General features: G+C 40.2%; 1 protein-coding gene across 8 annotated transcripts in view; it reads right to left on the bottom strand.

Moving 5' to 3' along the window:
* The window catches only part of PRKAG2 (protein kinase AMP-activated non-catalytic subunit gamma 2), a 343,500-nt gene that overhangs the window by 33,960 nt on the left and 291,289 nt on the right, over positions 1-18,251 (bottom strand). For all 8 annotated transcript variants that reach the window (XR_009758152.1, XM_061586927.1, XM_061586930.1 and 5 more), the window contains 2 exons: positions 14,250-14,359; positions 806-887 (listed from right to left, as the gene is read on the bottom strand). Coding sequence is in view for 7 of the 8 variants with exons in the window: in XM_061586927.1 (XP_061442911.1) it covers positions 806-887; positions 14,250-14,359 (192 nt within the window). In the remaining variant the exon portion in view is untranslated. The remainder of the gene's footprint in view (positions 1-805; positions 888-14,249; positions 14,360-18,251) is intronic.

Raw genomic sequence — 18,251 nt, 5'->3', positions numbered from 1 at the left:
CCTAGAGGCCCCCTATCTTTAAAAATACTGGACAGAGCCAAGCCACACTGTTCCCTTATAATGCAGTCAGTGCTAGTGGCATGTTGCTAGAGATTAGATTTGGCATATTTATCATGGAAGTGAGGCTTAGAAAGGTGTGCAGAAAAAAAATCAAATGTGACTTTAGAGATAAAGCCAATAGGACTTTGCCTATAATGGAAATTGCTTCTCTCTCTTCAGAAAAGCTGAAGATAATTCCAAAGCACCTGAAATATTGCTGTTCGCACCTAAGAATCCAAAACACTTTTCAGCTCTCTATGTTTGGCTCCTAAAAGAGCTATGTTGGTTCACTGGATTTTGAAATATTTTTCCAGCCCTGCTTTTAGAATCCATGAAGCAGCCTAAATTTCCAGTGTTTCAGAATGTCAAAACCAAAAAATATACAACTCTCTCTCTCACACACACATCCCAAACAGTATATGTTAAAGTCCCTCTCTGTCATCTATCCTGTGATTGAGGTCCACTTTAGACATAACAGGAAACCATGGTTTCCCACTATGTGAATAAGCTTCCTTGTTTCCTCCTCATAGGTATGAAAGCGGAGAACAGGAGAGGGGTGAGTGTGCAAGTCCAGGACTTGTTCACATGGCAGGAACCAAGGTTTCCTGTTATGTCTGAACCAGATCTAAGCCTTATTTCTTGAGTAAGAAACAGAAAATGTAAGCAAGGTAGACAGAAAAAAACCACATTGTATCCAATTCCATTGTATTGTAGAGATCAATTACAGCCCCCCCTCCACATTCGATACTGATAAACATTATCTTACCTACAAAGCTTTGTTTTTTACTCTCCCACAGAGGAGCCGCTCGAACACCATTTGCCACCAAGGCAAAGAAAGCTTTCTTTACCTACAAGGGAGAAAACAATAAAATTTGTTTGTCTTTAAAAAGGATGGGCAAGTGCTTTTTTAAAAAAAAAATTTTTTTTTAGACAGTTTTAACGACTGCAAGAGAGATGTGGGGGGGCTACAAGAGTATGGATAAGAAGCAAAATGGTAACATTGAAATATCAGAACCTTCTCTCTCACTTGCTCCATCAATTTCTCATTACACTTGTAAATATGAACAGGAACAGATTTAGTTCTTGGCTTCTCTTGTCAGCTCCTAAGATTCAAGGACATGGAAATCACTTATTTCACAATAAACCTGGACCATGATCCAACTATTTTTTTCAGACAAAATCAGCTACTTTTGTTGTAAGCCAGCTACTGGAGTGTAAGCCAACAGCAATAGTTAAATTTATCATTACTCACTCAAAACCTAAGAATCTGTTTTCAGCACATGTTCAAGAGGGAAAAAGCAAAATTATATTTTTTAATATGGGAATTTATGTGTTTCATCTTTAATTTCTTTCATAATTATATGGGTTTTGTCATGAGATTTTAAGGCTTTGTGTTAAAGACAAAAAGGTTGTTGTCACAACGCCCATCTGCTTGAAAAGGTTATACTGAATTCCAGAATCCTGTTTTGTTTTGTTTTAAATACCACATCCCTCAACCCTGAGCGCTGGTTGTCAGGTGTTACATAAAGGCTCAAATCCAGCAGACTCTAGGAATCCATGGCTTTTTGTACCACACAAGTTCTACTATAGTTTCCTATACTACTACCTACAGCATATCATCCAAGGGATGAACATTTCAGTAGCATGGGTCAGTATAGTTGCTCTTACACCTTAAAGTTCTCCTTTTTACTATTTGTTTTTAATTCAATGAAACAACCTAACCATGCTTACTGTGTGGCAGTGAGGGGAGCAAAGAAGGCTCACTTCTCTGCCTCCATTGCATCCTCAAGTAGCTGTACAGTGGTGCTTTGTCATATTGTCCAGGGTCTATTAACATCTCCGCCTGGAAATGGAGTTTTAGATCTTTCCAAAGCGCACTGTGAATTGCTTGCATTACAACATAAATTTGTGTTCATATTGTAATGGCCATTGGCTATACACAATACAACTCAAACTGAAGTGTATTGTTTGCAAGGCACTTGAGGGTAAAGATGCTCACCTCCATAGCAATCTTGACGACCCATCCACATTTACTATAGTCCCCAATGAGGTGTCCAGTGCAACGTCTGCTGCAAATTCTTGGGATCAGCTTTAGTTGATGTGGCCTGATGATGTGGATAAGGTGCTTGTGAAAATGCAGCCAGCAATGACCCTTGTCCTTCTGGGCTTACTAAAACTTCCCAAGGGGGTATGACCCAGTGGATCCAGGGTGTGATCAATGCATCTTTGCAGGATGGAGTCCCATCTGCCATGAAAGAGGCGGGGATCCAACTGCTTCTGAAAAAGCCCACCATGGACCCACTGGTTTGTGACAACTATCACCCTATCACAAAAAAAACTCTTTTCAGTGAAGGTGATTGAGATGGTTGTGGTACAGCAATTGCAAGTACTCTTGGATGAAACAGATTATCTTGACTCATTCCAATCTGGGTTCAGGACTGGTTATGGGACTGAATTAGCCTTGGTCGCCCTAATGGATGACCTTTATTGGGAGAAGGACAGAGGGAGTGTGATTCTGTTATTCTTACTTGATCTCTCAGCGACTTTTGATACTGTTGACCATGGTATCCTTCTGAGCTGACGCGGTGAGATGGGTTTCAGAGGCACTGCGTTTTACACTGGTTCTGATCCTATCTCCAGGGTCAGTTTCAGAGACTAGCATTGGGTGATTGTCTTTCAGCTCACTGTGAGTTGTGCTGTGGGGTGCCTCAGGGTACCATCTTGTTCTCAATGAAGACGTCGGGAAACATCATGAGAAAATATGGGAGCTGTCATTAGGAGGTGTCAGCAGTATGTTGATGATATCCAGCTCTATTTCTCTGTAACATCTGAATCAGGAGACACCGTTGAAAGCCCTGGGCCAGTAGCTGGATTCTGTGGTGAGCTGGATGAGTGCCAATAAACTGACTCTGCATCCTAGCAAGATGGAGGCACTGTGGGTAGGTGGTTCCTGAGTCTGGATAATTGGTCAACTGCCTGCTTTCGATGGGGTCATACACCCTGTAAAAGAGCAGGTTCATAATCTGGGGATGCTCCTGGATCCATCTTTGTCATTAGAGGCCCAGGTGACCACAGTGGTCAGGAGTGCCTTCTACCAGCTTAAGCTGGTAAGACAGCTGTGGCTGTTTCCGGACTTGGTTAGCCTGACAACTGTTGTCCATGCACTGGTAAGCCTGACAACTGTTGTCCATGCACTAGTAACCTCCAGGCTGGATAACTGTAATGTGGTCTATGTGGAACCGTCCTTGAGGTTGGTCCGGAAGTTGCACCTGGTAGAAAATGCAGTGGTGCAACAACTACACTAGGGCAGGACATTGCCAACATGTTACCCTACTGCTGAAAGATTTACTATCAGACTGGGTCCAGGATACCTGATTGTCTTGCTCCTTATATATCTTGTCAATCACTGTACTCTGCAGGTGAGGGCCTCCTGAAGGTACCATCTTATCAGGTACCTTCTGCACAACATAGGAAGCGGACCTTTAGTGTTGTGGCACCTACCCTTTGGAATTCCTTCCCCTTAAATATTAGACCCTTGCCATCTCTGCAGTCTTTTTGGTGCTCATTGGAGACCTTCATCTTTCAACAAGCTTTTTAAGTAGAGACCTTATCCCAGTCTGCATTTGTTGGAATTGTTTTTATGATGCTTTTAGAGATTTTTTAAAGATTCTTTTTTGAGATGCTTTGTTTTTGTTTCCCAAAATACAGAATAGTTAAAAACAAAGTTGTATTTTAATACAAATTAAAATACTCAGAATACCCAGTCAAATGTCTCTGCCCTATTGGATTGATTGTACATTCCTCTTCCAATAATCTGAATGATTTAACCTACACAATTTGTGTAGTTTCCCAGGTACCAAACCCCAAACAAAAACAAAATCCTGGTTCTTTTGGGAAATGTAAGCCCAGCATTGATAACCGACGTTATAATATTGTTGGAATTCCCTCCCCTTAAAATATTAGATAGGCACAATCTGTGTTATCTTTTCAGCGCCTACTGAAGACTTTCCGCTTTCAACAAGAGATCTTATCCCGGTCTGTGTCTGTGTTGGAATTCCTTTTCAAGATTTTTAAACATTATTTTTATTAATTTTCATTACAGATACAAAAAGAGACAATAGATATGGGATGAGACGTGTTGCTAGAAGGAAAATATATATTCGAAGACCGATTCAAGAATTCCAAATTTCCTGGGAGGCAGATGAAAGTTGCTGCTGAAACTGATGTTCCTAAGTGTATGATATAAAGTTCCACCAAACCATATAAAATGTGTTGGGTTTAGTTCGTCCTTGAAGCGAACACAGAGTTCGTGATTTTTTCCAGAACAGTAATATTCCATGTGTTTTTATACCACAAGGAAAGGTTGAGTTTTTCCAGCTGTTTCCATGTCTGGGATATAGAAAGCTGTGCTGCCACCAAGTAATATATCACTAGGTCTTTACATTTTATATCCTTATTACAATCATCAAAAATTGAGCATAAAGCTAACAGAGTAAAGCTAATTAATCCCCGCTTTATGGGGAGTAATTTTTGAAATCTCATTAAACACTTCCATCCACAAAGATTTCACTCGAGGATAATTCCTCCACAGATGGAAATAGGTACCTCAGTATCTACGCTTTCTCCAACATTCCGGAGAAATCTCTGATGATATGCATGAAAGCTGCACCAGGGTGCTATATCATCTGTAGTAAGTTGTTGGCGTGATTTCTCTGATATGTGCAGAGATGGACTTGATTTGTTTTCCAACCCAGAGATTTGACCATTGGGTTTCCTCCAGCACTATCCCAATATCATCCTCCTGTAATGATTTCAATCCCATTAATTGTTCTGCTTGTACATGTATAAGTTCAGTGTATAATTCAGCAACTAGCCCTTTAGCTGAGGTGTTATTTAACATACTATATTCAAAGCAAGTAAGGGGTCTGATTGCATGTGTCCAAAAACTGGGGACTTGCAGAACGTATGTAATTTGTTGTACGTGGAGCCAGTTAATTTTTAAGTCACGCAGATCTACCTGTAGCTAGTCTTGTGTACTTGATGTGCAATTCTTAAAATCTTGTAACCTAAAATAAACTTTAACATCTAAATGGAAGAGTAACGTTTTGAGTGCAGGAACCATGACGGCAGGATGTGTTACTAGGGGTCCTAGTACTAGTACTAGAGGAGAACAGATAGGAAAAAGCCGAAGTTGCCAGTGTTTCCATGCTTGAAATGTACATAAAGTAAAAGGGTTTTTTCCTCAATCCAGACAGAGTGATGTGTTCAAAGGGGAGAGCCCATAGGGGCCCAAACCTGAAATTTCATCCACCAGAGAGATCCAATGTTTATATGTTTTCATCATTATAAAATATAATTGTCTCATTTGAAAGGCATCATAATATACTGCCAAATTTGGTGGTCTCCATCCCCCTCAATCCAGTCTTCTGTAATATAGTTTGAGTGCTAAGTGTAGGGTTTTTTTGTTTGAAAGATCAATTTATTAAGAATCTGTTGCCAGCAGTTCAGGGTAGCTGGATGGATGGTGATGGGAGAACTTGAAATAAAAAGAGAAAAGATGGTATAATATTCATATATGTTGCTGCTCTTCTTAAGATGTTTTTAAAGCTTTTAAAAAAGATGTTTTGTTTTAATACATTTCAAAGTCTGTTTTTAAGATGTTTTAGAGTGTTTGTAGTGTTTTGTTTGCTGCCCCGGGCTCCTTCTGGGAAGAAGGACGGAATATTAAATAAATAATAAATTAGAGACCAAGTTCCAGAACTCACATGGGACTTAATTTCAGAGTAAACATGCATAGAATTCAACTGTTAATTAAACTTAACTGTGCCGGTTAAAAACACAAGACACTTTCTTTAGGAAGTGCAACTCCCAAGTGCAAACAGGACAATTTGTAACAAAATGAACTATACAAAAGATTTGTTTTCTGTTCTCAATCTTTTGTCATTGAGCTTTACAAAAACCTTTATTATTATGAAGCACAAATGGCCATAATCACTTGTGCACATATATAGTTATTCCAACGTAATACTGAATCTTCACTGGGCACTTTGACAAATCACAAAGCTGGCCTTAGGCAGAATTTGTCAGCATAGACCAAAATATTAAACTGGTGACTGACCTGATCAGCAATAACAAAACCCAATAGTAAAAATCCCAAACCGATATATTTTGCTACTTGCCTACTATTCGGTCTCCATATTAACAGACTAAAAGCTCAGCATGGAATCAGTCCCGTAACCATTCCACAGCTAGTTTTGTGGACAAAGTAGCCATGTCTGCTAGTTACAAATGCAAGATATACTCATCATTTCAAATGGCCTAAGTAAACACATGTAGCAAAACACATAACACACTGGCTAGCAAAGGAGGATGACACCACAAGCTTAGTGTATTTGTTCCACTTGCTGTTTCCTATAATCAGTTAAGGCTGTAACCCAGGCCACACTAACCTAGTAGTAATCTCCAATGAATTCAATAGGACTTGCTTCTGAATAAACATGGTTAGGATTGTGCTGTTAGATTATTTTTAATTCACATTTTTAAAGCTGCTGTACAGGTATCTGTTCATAAAACTTTAGTCCTTATGTCTTAAGACATATACTATATATATTTTTATATCTAAAGAAATAATCTACATATTATTAAAGAACCGCTTGACATCAATATCAATAAACTGAATAAAGTTGCAATTCTATACAGTTATCTAGTGGTAGTGCTTACTTCTGAGTAAAAATTAATAGGATTGGGCTGCAACTGTTAGATGCCTGTACCAGCAAAAAGGTACTTCCAACTGCCTCCTCCTGTCCAAAAGCAACCCATTAGCAATCTGATTATGATCTGTAGCTGACTTAGAGCTTTCAGGCACAAAACTTGTCAAGCTTGATGTTTTAAGTCTATAACTAAAAGGTATAGGGCACAAAGAGATTTTGTTCTGTTGTAATACTTACAGTGCCTTGCAAAAGTAATCAGACCCCTGACCAATGCTGTCATATTACTGAATTACAAATGGTACATTGCAATTTCGTTCTGTATGATATTTTATTTTGACACACCAAAACTCAAAATCAATTATTGTAAGTGACATTGGTTTTATGTTGGGAAATGTTTGTAAGAAACATAAAAACCTGAAACAAGCAATAACCAACCAACCTGAATGACCTGGAGCAAATGGGCCAAAGAATGGGCCAAAATCCCCCTGACACTGTGTGCAAAGCTGGTACATACCTACTCCAAAAGAGTTAAAACTGTTGTTGCAGCAAAAGGTGGCTCTACCAAATATTAATGTGTGGGGGCCAAACACTTATGCAAGCAACATGCTTCAGGTTTTTATGTTTCTTACAAACATTTCCCAACATAAAACCAATGTCACCTTACAATAATTGATTTTGAGTTTCAGTGTGTCAAAATAAAATATCATACAGAACGAAATTGCAATGTACCATTTGTAATTCAGTAATATGACAGCATTGGTCAGGGGTCTGATTACTTTTGCAAGGCACTGTATCTGCTCAGTAGGTTAGGGGCAAAATCAATATTGTTGTGCATTCTGTATTGCAATACCTTTTTGCTGAGAAGTGCTCAAATATGAATCACGGTTAGATACTGAACAGGAAGGAGCAAGGTAGAAAGGCTTGACAGTAAGTTACCATCTTCTAGATTTTTTTCTATTTTGCCTTGCCCACCCCGTTTTATGGATGAGAGGTCCTGTTTCACCAAAACTCAGTGTTGGAGAGCACGCTTTCCATGTAGAAATCCCCACGTATAATTCTTACATCCAAGTAGTTAATGAGGTAAAAGACTTCCACCCAAGGCTCTGGAGAGTCACTGCCACAATAAATACTACTGGATAATGGACAAACAGCCTGATCTAACATAAGGAAGCTTCCTATATTTTACCACCTCTGTTCTTCCCAATCTGGGCAGTGCTCTGATCCTGTGCTGGTCTCCTTTGGTTGGCATAGCTAGGCACTGGCTGAATGGTCCACACAGCTAGCTTTTGCTAAGGTATCAGACGTATCAGATTCACTCCCGATTCTTCTTCATGTTAGCCACGGCTTGAAGTTTGACATGATATATGAAGTCAGGCATGGGAAAGGTGGGTATGGCTGGCGGCCTGCCAGGCCAATCCCTGAGACCTGGTGGACCAAGTTGGACCTATGGGCTGGAGTTTCCCCTGGAGTATATGAAGCTGCTGTCTAGATACACTCTTGAATCATACAATCAACATTTCTCAACAGTGACAATCATCTGTAACTGTGGTGTCAGAAATGATCCAAAGTACAAATATATCAGGAGACTCTTTGCTGAAAACATAGTGGATTTAAACTGCACTGTATGGCACAGCTCTTCATATGGCCTGTTCAAAGTGGAACTGGATTATCTGGTGACTAAGAGTTCCACTATATCTGAACTGGTTCACACATCATTCTAAGCTCAGGGTGGGGAGCCTCAGGTCCGGGGATCAAATGTGGCCCTCCAGGCCTCTCTATGTGGCCCTCAGAACTCTCCCCAGGCCACACTCCTCACTGGCCCTTCTTCACACACTAAGGCTGCAATCCAATACACACTTACCTGGGAATAAGTCCCACTGAACCCATGGAGTTTATTTCTGAGTAGACATATAGGATTGCAGCCAAAGTGTTTTCGCAAGGCTTGATTGCATCCTCAACTTACAGAATGCCGTGTGTGTGCGCGTGTGTGTGTGCGCGTGCGTGCGTGCGTGTGTGCGAACTAGTCTACAGTACTAAAGTAAAATTCATATTTGTTTCTCTGCCCATGTTTGCCTCTGCCCTCTCCCAAACACTGGTATATGGCCCTTGGAAGGCTGGCCAGAAGGGAACTCAGTCCTCAAGCTGGGTCTATTTTTGGAATACCCTCATGTGTCTCTAATTACACTCTAAGACTGGAAGCCGGCCTGCCCACTATTGAAGCTCAAAGCAAAGTTCTGGCTAAAGTTGCAGTTTCACCCTGTGGGTCTGGCCTCTCTAGTACTTCTCGACACATATCAATCTACCTGGCATAAGCTATTGATTAGGAAATTTGCAACCCTTGGCTTTTCGCTCCCCATCATCTCCATGCTAGGGTTCTCTAAAGCTTGCTCAGCTATTTCTCAACGTATAATGGATATAGAACTTCAAACCCACTTATCACTGACCATACACAAACCTGCTGTTACCATCTTTCCCAGGGGTTTTGCACCTGTGCAATACCTCAGTAAGCTTCCCAAGGCCAGATATAGAAAAGTATTTACAATGCCGAGATTTGATGTACTCCTGTCACCTCTCCTCGATGGCAGATATCGTGGAATTCCGTGCGTAGAGCGGTTGTGTCCGTGTGGGATGGGAGTAGTTGAGACAATATCTCATGTGCTTTTATCCTGCTCTTATTATCATGACATTCGCACTACCAATATAACTCCTGTTATTCAATCGTTTCCAGGCTGGGATTCCGCTTTTTATACCAGTTATCTGCTATCGGACCATTATCCTCAAATCACATATACTGTTGCAAGGTTCTGTATTATGGCCACTACCATTCGCAAAATGTTGTTTGCTTAAACGTCTATTTAGTCTTGGCTCTGCTAACTTTGGCATGATTTTAAATAGTTTTTAAATAGTTTTAATTGATGTGTGATGTTTTGTATTGGTCACCGACCATAATAATAAAATTCATTCATTCCATCCTCAAGCTGAAAAAAGTTCCCGACCCCTGTTCCATGTCAGTTTGTTTCAAATCATGGCTTAATCATGTGTGCCTCTCACCCCACTGTGTGGCTTCCCCCCATGTGCTGTGTGTGGCACAAAACAATCAATTGTATGACTTATCAGATCATGCTAATCTGATTTGTTTGTTTCCAAGGTTTGTTCTTGATTTATTTCTGGCTTACTGCTCATTGTTTGTTTGAAACATGACAAGCCATACTATGGCTTGTTTGTGCTGCACACGGCACATACAGAAGCAGGGAAAGCTGCAGGGGGAGGGGGAAACAAGTTCATGCTCAAGAAATTGTTATAAACAAACTAAAACTTAGTTTGACGTGCAAACCAACTCAGTCAGAAAAAACTGGTCATCTGAATCCAACCACATAAATGTTCACAAACTAATAAAAATTCTCCAAAGGGGGAATCAAAGTTTTCATGTCAGGCTTTCATCATGTGAGGAAAAATGATAAACAATGGAAAGAGTAGGTTTCCCTCAGGCTATCTGGAGGGTAATATACTTTTGTTCTATATAGAGTCTTAGTTTTGTGGTTTAAGTGTTTATCTCCTACCTTTATGAAGGAACACATTATAGATAAAGATCTGTATATCAACACAGACAAGAGCTTGTTTTATTTATCTATCAGGATCAAGAAGATCATGTCCCTATGCAATAAAAGGATTTATTTTTAGTAACACAATGAACTGTTTACAATGAAAAGTGACTTTGAAAGTCAATTTGCTTACAAGGGGTGGATTTTGTGTCAACCAGCAACACTAATTTAAGTTAGAATGTTGCCTGTTAGGAGCACATTTGGTCTTTGAAAACATGGAACTGTTTTTCTGAAAGAACGTACAATTGCAATTTGTTGCTGTCTTCAACCTATGTTAGGGTGACCTACTAGAGATAAAACTGGAAGATCTTTCAAGGGAAATACCCATGAATGTATTTCTATTCCTGAAGTATAGAATCGAGGGCCACTACTTGTTCCCTTGACTCTTGCCCATCCTGGTTAATCAAATCTGCCAGAGGGGGAGTGGCTGACTGGTTGGCATAATTAATTAACACCTCCCTAAGGGAAGGTTCTATGCCAACATTGTTGAAGGAGGCTGTGATAAGACCTTTGTTAAAAAAAACCCTTCATTAGACCCTGCGGATCTTAACAACTTCCACCCAGTCTCTAATCTCCCCTTTCTGGGCAAGGTGATTGAAAGTGTAGTGGCTGCTCAGCTCCAGGTTTTCCTGGATGAATCGGATTATCTAGACCCTTTTCAGTCAGGCTTCAGACCTGGTCATGGGACAGACTGCCCTGATCACCCTGCTTGATGACCTATGCCATGCATCAGACAGGGGGAGTGCATCCCTGTTGGTGCTGCTGGACCTCTTGGTGGCCTTCGATACGATCAACCATGGTATCCTTCTGGGCCGTCTAGCTGGGATGGGATTGAGTGCCTCCGTTCCTACCAACGGACAGGACCCAGAAAGTGGTGCTGGGAGACTACTACTCGACCCCTTGGCCGTTAGCCTACAGGGTACTGCAAGGTTCCATTTTGTCTCCCATGCTCTTTAACATTTATATGAAACCACTGGGAGAGGTCATCAGGAGATTTTGAATACAATGTCATCAATATGCTGATGACACTCAGCTCTATCTCTCCCTACCACCTGATTGCAGGTAGGGAGTACTCATCCCAAACCGGTGTCTTGAGTCTGTGAAGGGCTGGATGTGGGCTAACAAACTGAAATTTAATCCAGACAAGATGGAAGTACTGCTGGTCAAGGGAAAAACTACACCAGGGACAAGGTTGTAACCTGTTCTGGATGGGGTTGCACTCCTCTTGAAGGACCAGGTCTGCAGTTTGGGAGTCCTCCTGGATCCTGCCCTGCTGCTTGAATATCAGGTGGCTGCGGTAGCCAGGAGTGCTTTTGGCCAACTCAAACTGGTCTACCAGCTGCGTCCGTTCCTGGAGACAGTTGACTTGGCCACCGTGACACATGCATTAGTGACATTAAGGCTTGATGACTAACACATTCTACGTGGGGCTGCCTTTGAAAAAGGTTCAGAAATTACAGTTGGTTCAAAATGCAGCATCCACAATGTTAACTGGAGCACGGCGCAGGGAGCACATCACCCCTTAGCTTTATCGACTCCACTGGCTCCCAATTTGCTTCCGGGCCCAATTCAAAGTGCTGGTTCTGACCTTTAAAGCCCTGAATGGCCTTGGACCAATGTACCTGCGGGACCGCTTACACCCATATGTACCTGCCCGGGATTTAAGATCATCTGCCTCTGGTCCCCTCTGCATGCCTGGAGTGAAAGACATTAGACTGACAGGCACATGGGAGAGAGCTTTTTCAACTGTGGCCCCCAGGCTTTGGAACACCCTACCCCAAGAAGTACGCTCTGCTCCCTCCCTGATGGTTTTCTGGAGACTTCTGAAAATGATCTTATTCCGGAGAGCCAAACAACTATATATAGTATTTTATGTATTTTAATGTTTTGTGATTTTATTGTTTACAATTTTATTATGTACGCGTGATTTTATTTTAGTAAGCCGCCCTGATTGCCCTATTGCAGGGTAGAAGGGCAGGATATAAATATTTTAAATAAATAAATAATAAATAAATACAGAACATGAGCATACTGGAAGCTGAAATGTACGTCACCTTACAGTCCATCCAACAGAGTACAAAACAATCCAAACTGAGAGCAGAAGGCAATGTGTTACATTAGGTCTGCTCCTACCAATGGAGTCAGTTCTAGAAACTGGCACTGAGAAACTACATCTTAGCCCTCTGCCAGTTATGCTGTGGGGTGCCACAAGGCTCTATCTTGTCTCCAAAACTGTTTACTATCATAAGAAACCTTGGAATATGTCATTAGAGGATTAGAATGAAGTACCACCAGAATGTGGATGACACTCAGCTCTATTTCTCTGGGACATCCAAGTCAAGTGTGGTTGTACAGGTCATGGATTAGTGCTTGGATGAAGCAGTGGGCTAGATGAGGGCCAAGAGCCTGAAATGGAATCCTGACAAGAAAGAGGCCTTGTTGGTGGGTGGTTCCTGGGTTTGGGACTTAGGCAGGATGCCTGTTCTGAATAGGGCTGACTCCCTCTGAAGGAGTAGATATGTAGCCTGAGAGTGTTTCTGCATCCTTTTTGATGATGGAGTCATACATAACCTTGGCAGCTAGGAGCTCTTTTTGCCAGCTTTGGCTGGTATTCCAGCTACAGTTATTCCTGGTTGCTACTGTACACAAAGATCCAGTCTTAAGAATCATACATACCTGTTACCAAACGTAATTGTTGGGAATAGTGTATATTTGCTTGCAAGACACAAAGACATGGGAAATTGGTTCTAGAATGTTAAATTATGCAGTCGTTATGCCTTTTTATATTTAGATATATGACTTGCCCCATTCTATGAGCTCAGTATTGGTTATAGTAAACAACACAAGACCAGGCTTAACTGATAGCCTGAGACTTACCACCCAATGACATCACACTTCACCTTTCCTGACCAAGGGCGATTGACGTTGACTTTATTCTTTATAAACATACTAGTAAGGCCAATTTCCTCAGGCTTAGATGAACTTTCCTATAGTGTTTAGGCAGGAGTGAGCTTCATCTCTGAGCCCCAGAAAAATCTTACTCCTTTCTCAACTGAGTCAGGAAGGAAAAGATTTGCATGTGCCCTTCCTCTCTATACATTGGCCTATGTAACAAAAGCAGCTATGTGCTTCTTACACTGAGGGCTGTTTGGGGCCAAAAGGGTAGGACTGTCTGCTTTTTAGCTTTCCTGGCAGCTGCTACTCTGGGGACCATAAAACATAGTACAAGTTCTTCTTCCTCCGTTTTCCACTGTGAACGCTGCCAGTTTGATTTTGCTATCTAATAATACTATTTTTCAACTTTATAAACAATGCCACAAGGAAAAAATGTTAATGCAGATCTTCATGTTTTGCTTAATTATGACATTTTTTATTTTTAAAATTTCTAAACTGCTCTTCATCCAGACACATCCCATTAGTATATGTAAGCTAGTTTAATGAGCTTACTTGTAAACACTGGCAAGCAGTCTTTAAAGTTACTTTGCCAAGGTATTTTAAACCTAATGCCATATAGTTCAGAAAAAAAAAATAAGATACACACCATCCGTTCAAAATTTCAGAACATTCCATTTGATAGCTACATTATAACAACTACACAAAGGCCATTTGATGGCTTTGTCATCAACCCTTTTCCATTTGACTAGAAGAGAAGCTCCATCAGCCAATGGAATTGATGTCTAATTATTGATTCAAAGAGGAAGAGCACTTATTTTTGCAACTTTAGAAACTCCTACAAATTTCACAAGTCTTTGAAGTTACATGTATTGGGTTTTGAAAACAAGGTCATCTGTATCATAAGCCACAATCAAATCCCATTTAACCCTTTATGATTATTACACATATAATCAACAAGGCAACGAAGAGTAAGGAAAGGGATCCTGAAAAACTGACAACTCACCTGTAGTGTAGTGTCAAAGACCACAAGCTTTGAGCTTGTTGGAACAATATCATAACACTTATGTGACCTCATGAACCGCATGTAGATATCACTTTCTGATTCACCAATAGCTGTAAGAAAAACATTGATTTAAAAAAAAAATTACAATGGTTCACAGAATATGAATGCTATTCTAATGAAAGAAAGTGTGAACTAAAATTCTCAGCATTGGCAGCTTCTTCTGAATTCACCTTTACAATATACCCACCTCTCTGTCTATGTAAATTTTGGCAGTACTTCCTACATACATGTATTTTAAGGCACAAGTACAACTTCGGGTGAAAAAAGTTCAAGAAGTGGCAGAAAGGAGAGATCTGTTTTTCACCTGGCACAGCAGAGAAATGCAGGCAGGAATATAACAGAAGAAATCTGTCCTCTGTGCTTCCTTCTTAACAAAATATACATTTGGTTACAATATTTACCGTACTCCTGAACTATTTAAAAATGTTATTGATCATTTTTCTTACAATCACCCAAAGCAATCAATTGTGAACTGAATAGGAAAGCACAAACATGACAATTTTTTAAAAATAAATCTAATCATGAGAAAAGACAAGATTTTTTAACTTAATTAGACCATTAATGGAAAGCTCTTTATATCTATATTATACATATATATCTATATCTATATCTATCTATATATCTATATCTATCTATATATCTATATCTATCTATATATCTATATCTATATATCTATATCTATATATAATGGTATTTGACATTTTCTGGGCAATTCTACTTCTTTGAATGGAAAAGAAAATCTAGTAAGTAAATCTGGTAAATGAGATGGGGAGTGATGCAAGACCCGTTTTTATCTAATCACCATTCAACAGTGCTAAAGAATTTAGTTAACACTATTTATGGGTAAACAAGGTTTCATATCTTCAAGTTCCTTATGGTTTAACCCACCCAATGGGACTAAAGAATTCAGCTGTTTATAGCATTCAATATATATATATTTTTGCAGAACAATCCCCCCCCCGTAGAATACCCATGGGAGTACCACCACAAGAAATGAACATCTTTCTGGAGCAACGTAAGCGCCTATCTAGCCTAGATTCTGTTTCCAGCAATAGCCAGACATATGCTTTTGAGGAATTCATAAGCAGTGTATGCATGAAGCTATCTTGCTTGCAAGGCTAGATGGGCTTAGCTCTGTAACAGAACAAACGCTTTTTAGACAGAAGATCCCCTGTTCAGTCTCTCTAGGTAGAGAGTGAGAAAGACCCCTATCTAAAACTCTAGAAAGTCACTGTCAGCCAGTGTAGACAGTACCGAGCTGGATAAGCCAAATCTGATCCAGTATAAAAGCAGCTTCCTATGCCTTATCTCAATTCAAGCCAACTATGAGAACACAGTTACAGCATTGGCCTCTTCCTCACAGTCCGACTACAGGCTGATGCTCAAACAGATAGGGCAGGAATTCCCCTTGTCCAAGGCAGTTTTCATTTGGGAATTCACCCATTTAATATCCCTTATCCAACCATGTCCCCTGACTACACTCAGTGTCAATCTCCTTAACATCTCTGTAGATCAGCTCACTGGGTCACAGGAGGCTGCAATATTGCAGATGCTGAACTGACAATACTTCTCTAAATCAGCTACCCACATTACTACATCATAGCTTGAACACAGCAATCTTTTCCTGTTTTTGCCTAGCATCTGATAATGCAGAAGTATAGTGACCATGAACATGGAGGTTTCATTTAGCTATCATTGCTAATAGTGTTGGATGGACCATGACAGACCTAATAAGTATGGTATTTAAAAACCAATGTGGAAGGTTTTACATACATTCACTTCAAATGTCCCTCATTGACCTGGAAGATAGCAGGCAGTTGTTCTGTCTAAATCTATCCAAACTTCATGATTGCTATCACAATGAGAGTTTTGCTACTTAAGTACCTTCTCATTATCAAAGAATACCCAATTGCATTTCAGTCTATATAAAATACTCCCCATTAAGTCCCATCCCCCCCCCCCAGTAATAGCAGGACAATACTTTCATTGGCACTAAATACATTGGAAGGGGTGGGGAGACAGTAGGTTTACTATCTTACTGTCACATTTTAAAATTTCATCTGTTATGCTACAGCATAGGACACTAAAAAGAAGATCTGTACAACTAAATAGCCTTGCTGCTTGCCAGCAATTTTTTTTAAAAAAATCACTAGATGAATATTTGTGTACTGGAATTGTACAGCAAGAAGCTATATGGCCTTCAGAGAAAAAACAAAACCTTTTTAGAAAGTTCACACAGTGCTACAGGCATGTACAGGTTGTGATGGAATTAAATGATCATTACAACAGGTGCCCATGATATATATTTAAGAAACACTCAGGACACCCTCTGCATAGCTACTTCAATCGCAATGGGTGTGCTATTGCAGGGGTAGGGAAGACTCAAACTGTCATTTTCCAGATATAAAATGTGTCTTGCTCACAGCCCTGCGATATAAACAAAAAATCAGCAAACCAGACTCAGAAAGCACTAGCAAATGCATTATTTAATTTGCACTGATAAGGGGACTTTCTGTCCAAGCTTTGCTATTAAGAGCTGAAGGATAAAAATCCCCTGATCTGACAACTTTGTTATAGTATATTCTATTTTAGTCATTATTCTCAAAGTAGAGTAAGATTTTTGATTACTTGAAGATTTGGATTCAATTCTAAAATGCTATAAAATGTTATGGACATTTCAGATTAATCTAATAGGTAATTAAGGAATTTCTAATGCTAAGAAGCTAAATATTATTTCCACATATTTTTCTGTAATTTGGTATATAAAATACTGAAATAATATAATTGTTAAAACTTAGTAATCATTTTAAAAGATAAAAACTATTTGGCTCTGTACACCCTTCAGGATCCTTCTTTAAGACCTTTTCGTTGCTTCCTTCCACTAGCAAATGACTACATGGAATTACAGCACACCGCCCTGAATTCTCTTGAAGAAAAACTCCATGCAAACCATGAGCGGAGGGAGAGATCGCATGAGGTTATACAAAAATGCTTTAAAGTCTATAGTGGAAATCTTGCAACATCACAACTTTGCCCTGACTAGAAAAAACAGCTGATGCCTGTAATTCCCCCACTTTCCCTCCACAACCTTTAGAAAAGGGGTATCCCAACTTCTTGCCTGGGGAGCCCGAGTTTCTCTGATGAAGCTACTTGGGGGCTGGACCCCTACCCAAGGCTCCATAATGGTCTTTTCCTAAGCAGCCTGGCCAGGCAGAAGTCACACATCCAGCAAAAAAAAAATTTTTTTTTACACGAACAGGTATATAAAAGGCAAGCAACATGGTAGGAGCCATTTCTCTCTTGGGGAAACGAGAGATACCCTGCAGAGGCCTCTGTGGGACAAAGAAAGTGGCTGTGTATAAAGAAATAGTATGGCTCTTCCAATACCCCTTCCAGAAAACATCATATTGGAAAGTGAAGCAGCACTTCTTAGCATGGAGAGGGAATGACAGAACCAGGAGGGTGTGGGATACCAACTCTCTTCCACATTAGACTGAATTCAAGATGCTACTTGGCTTGCTGGAGCTACCAGGAGGAAGTGATAATGCACTTTATATTCATAATCAGACTGGACCATCCATGGTCTAACAGAACTGTTCTGCACTTCCCCACCTCATTCTGCATCATTAGATATTCATAATGATGGTGGTGGGGAGGGCAGGAAGGGAAATGTGGAATGTTTTGAGATGAAGCAATGTCTACAAAAGATTACGGGGAGGGGACAGAACTAAGCAAACAACGACCAAATCAATAGCAGCCACACACTGGGGCAACATCTAGTTTAGCCCCAACAGGTTGAGCAACTAACAACATGGCAATTGCTTGTTTTTTCACTAGTGTTTAGTTCCAGCTTATATTTAGTTGAGGGGTGAGGAACCTCTGGCCTATGGATTTAATTAGGCTTGGCACTGGTCCTAATTTGGCCCATGAGGCCATTTCCCC

Source organism: Rhineura floridana, chromosome 10 (genome assembly GCF_030035675.1).
Source record: "Rhineura floridana isolate rRhiFlo1 chromosome 10, rRhiFlo1.hap2, whole genome shotgun sequence".
NCBI lineage: Eukaryota > Metazoa > Chordata > Lepidosauria > Squamata > Rhineuridae > Rhineura > Rhineura floridana.
This window is presented reverse-complemented; position numbering and strand designations above follow the sequence as displayed.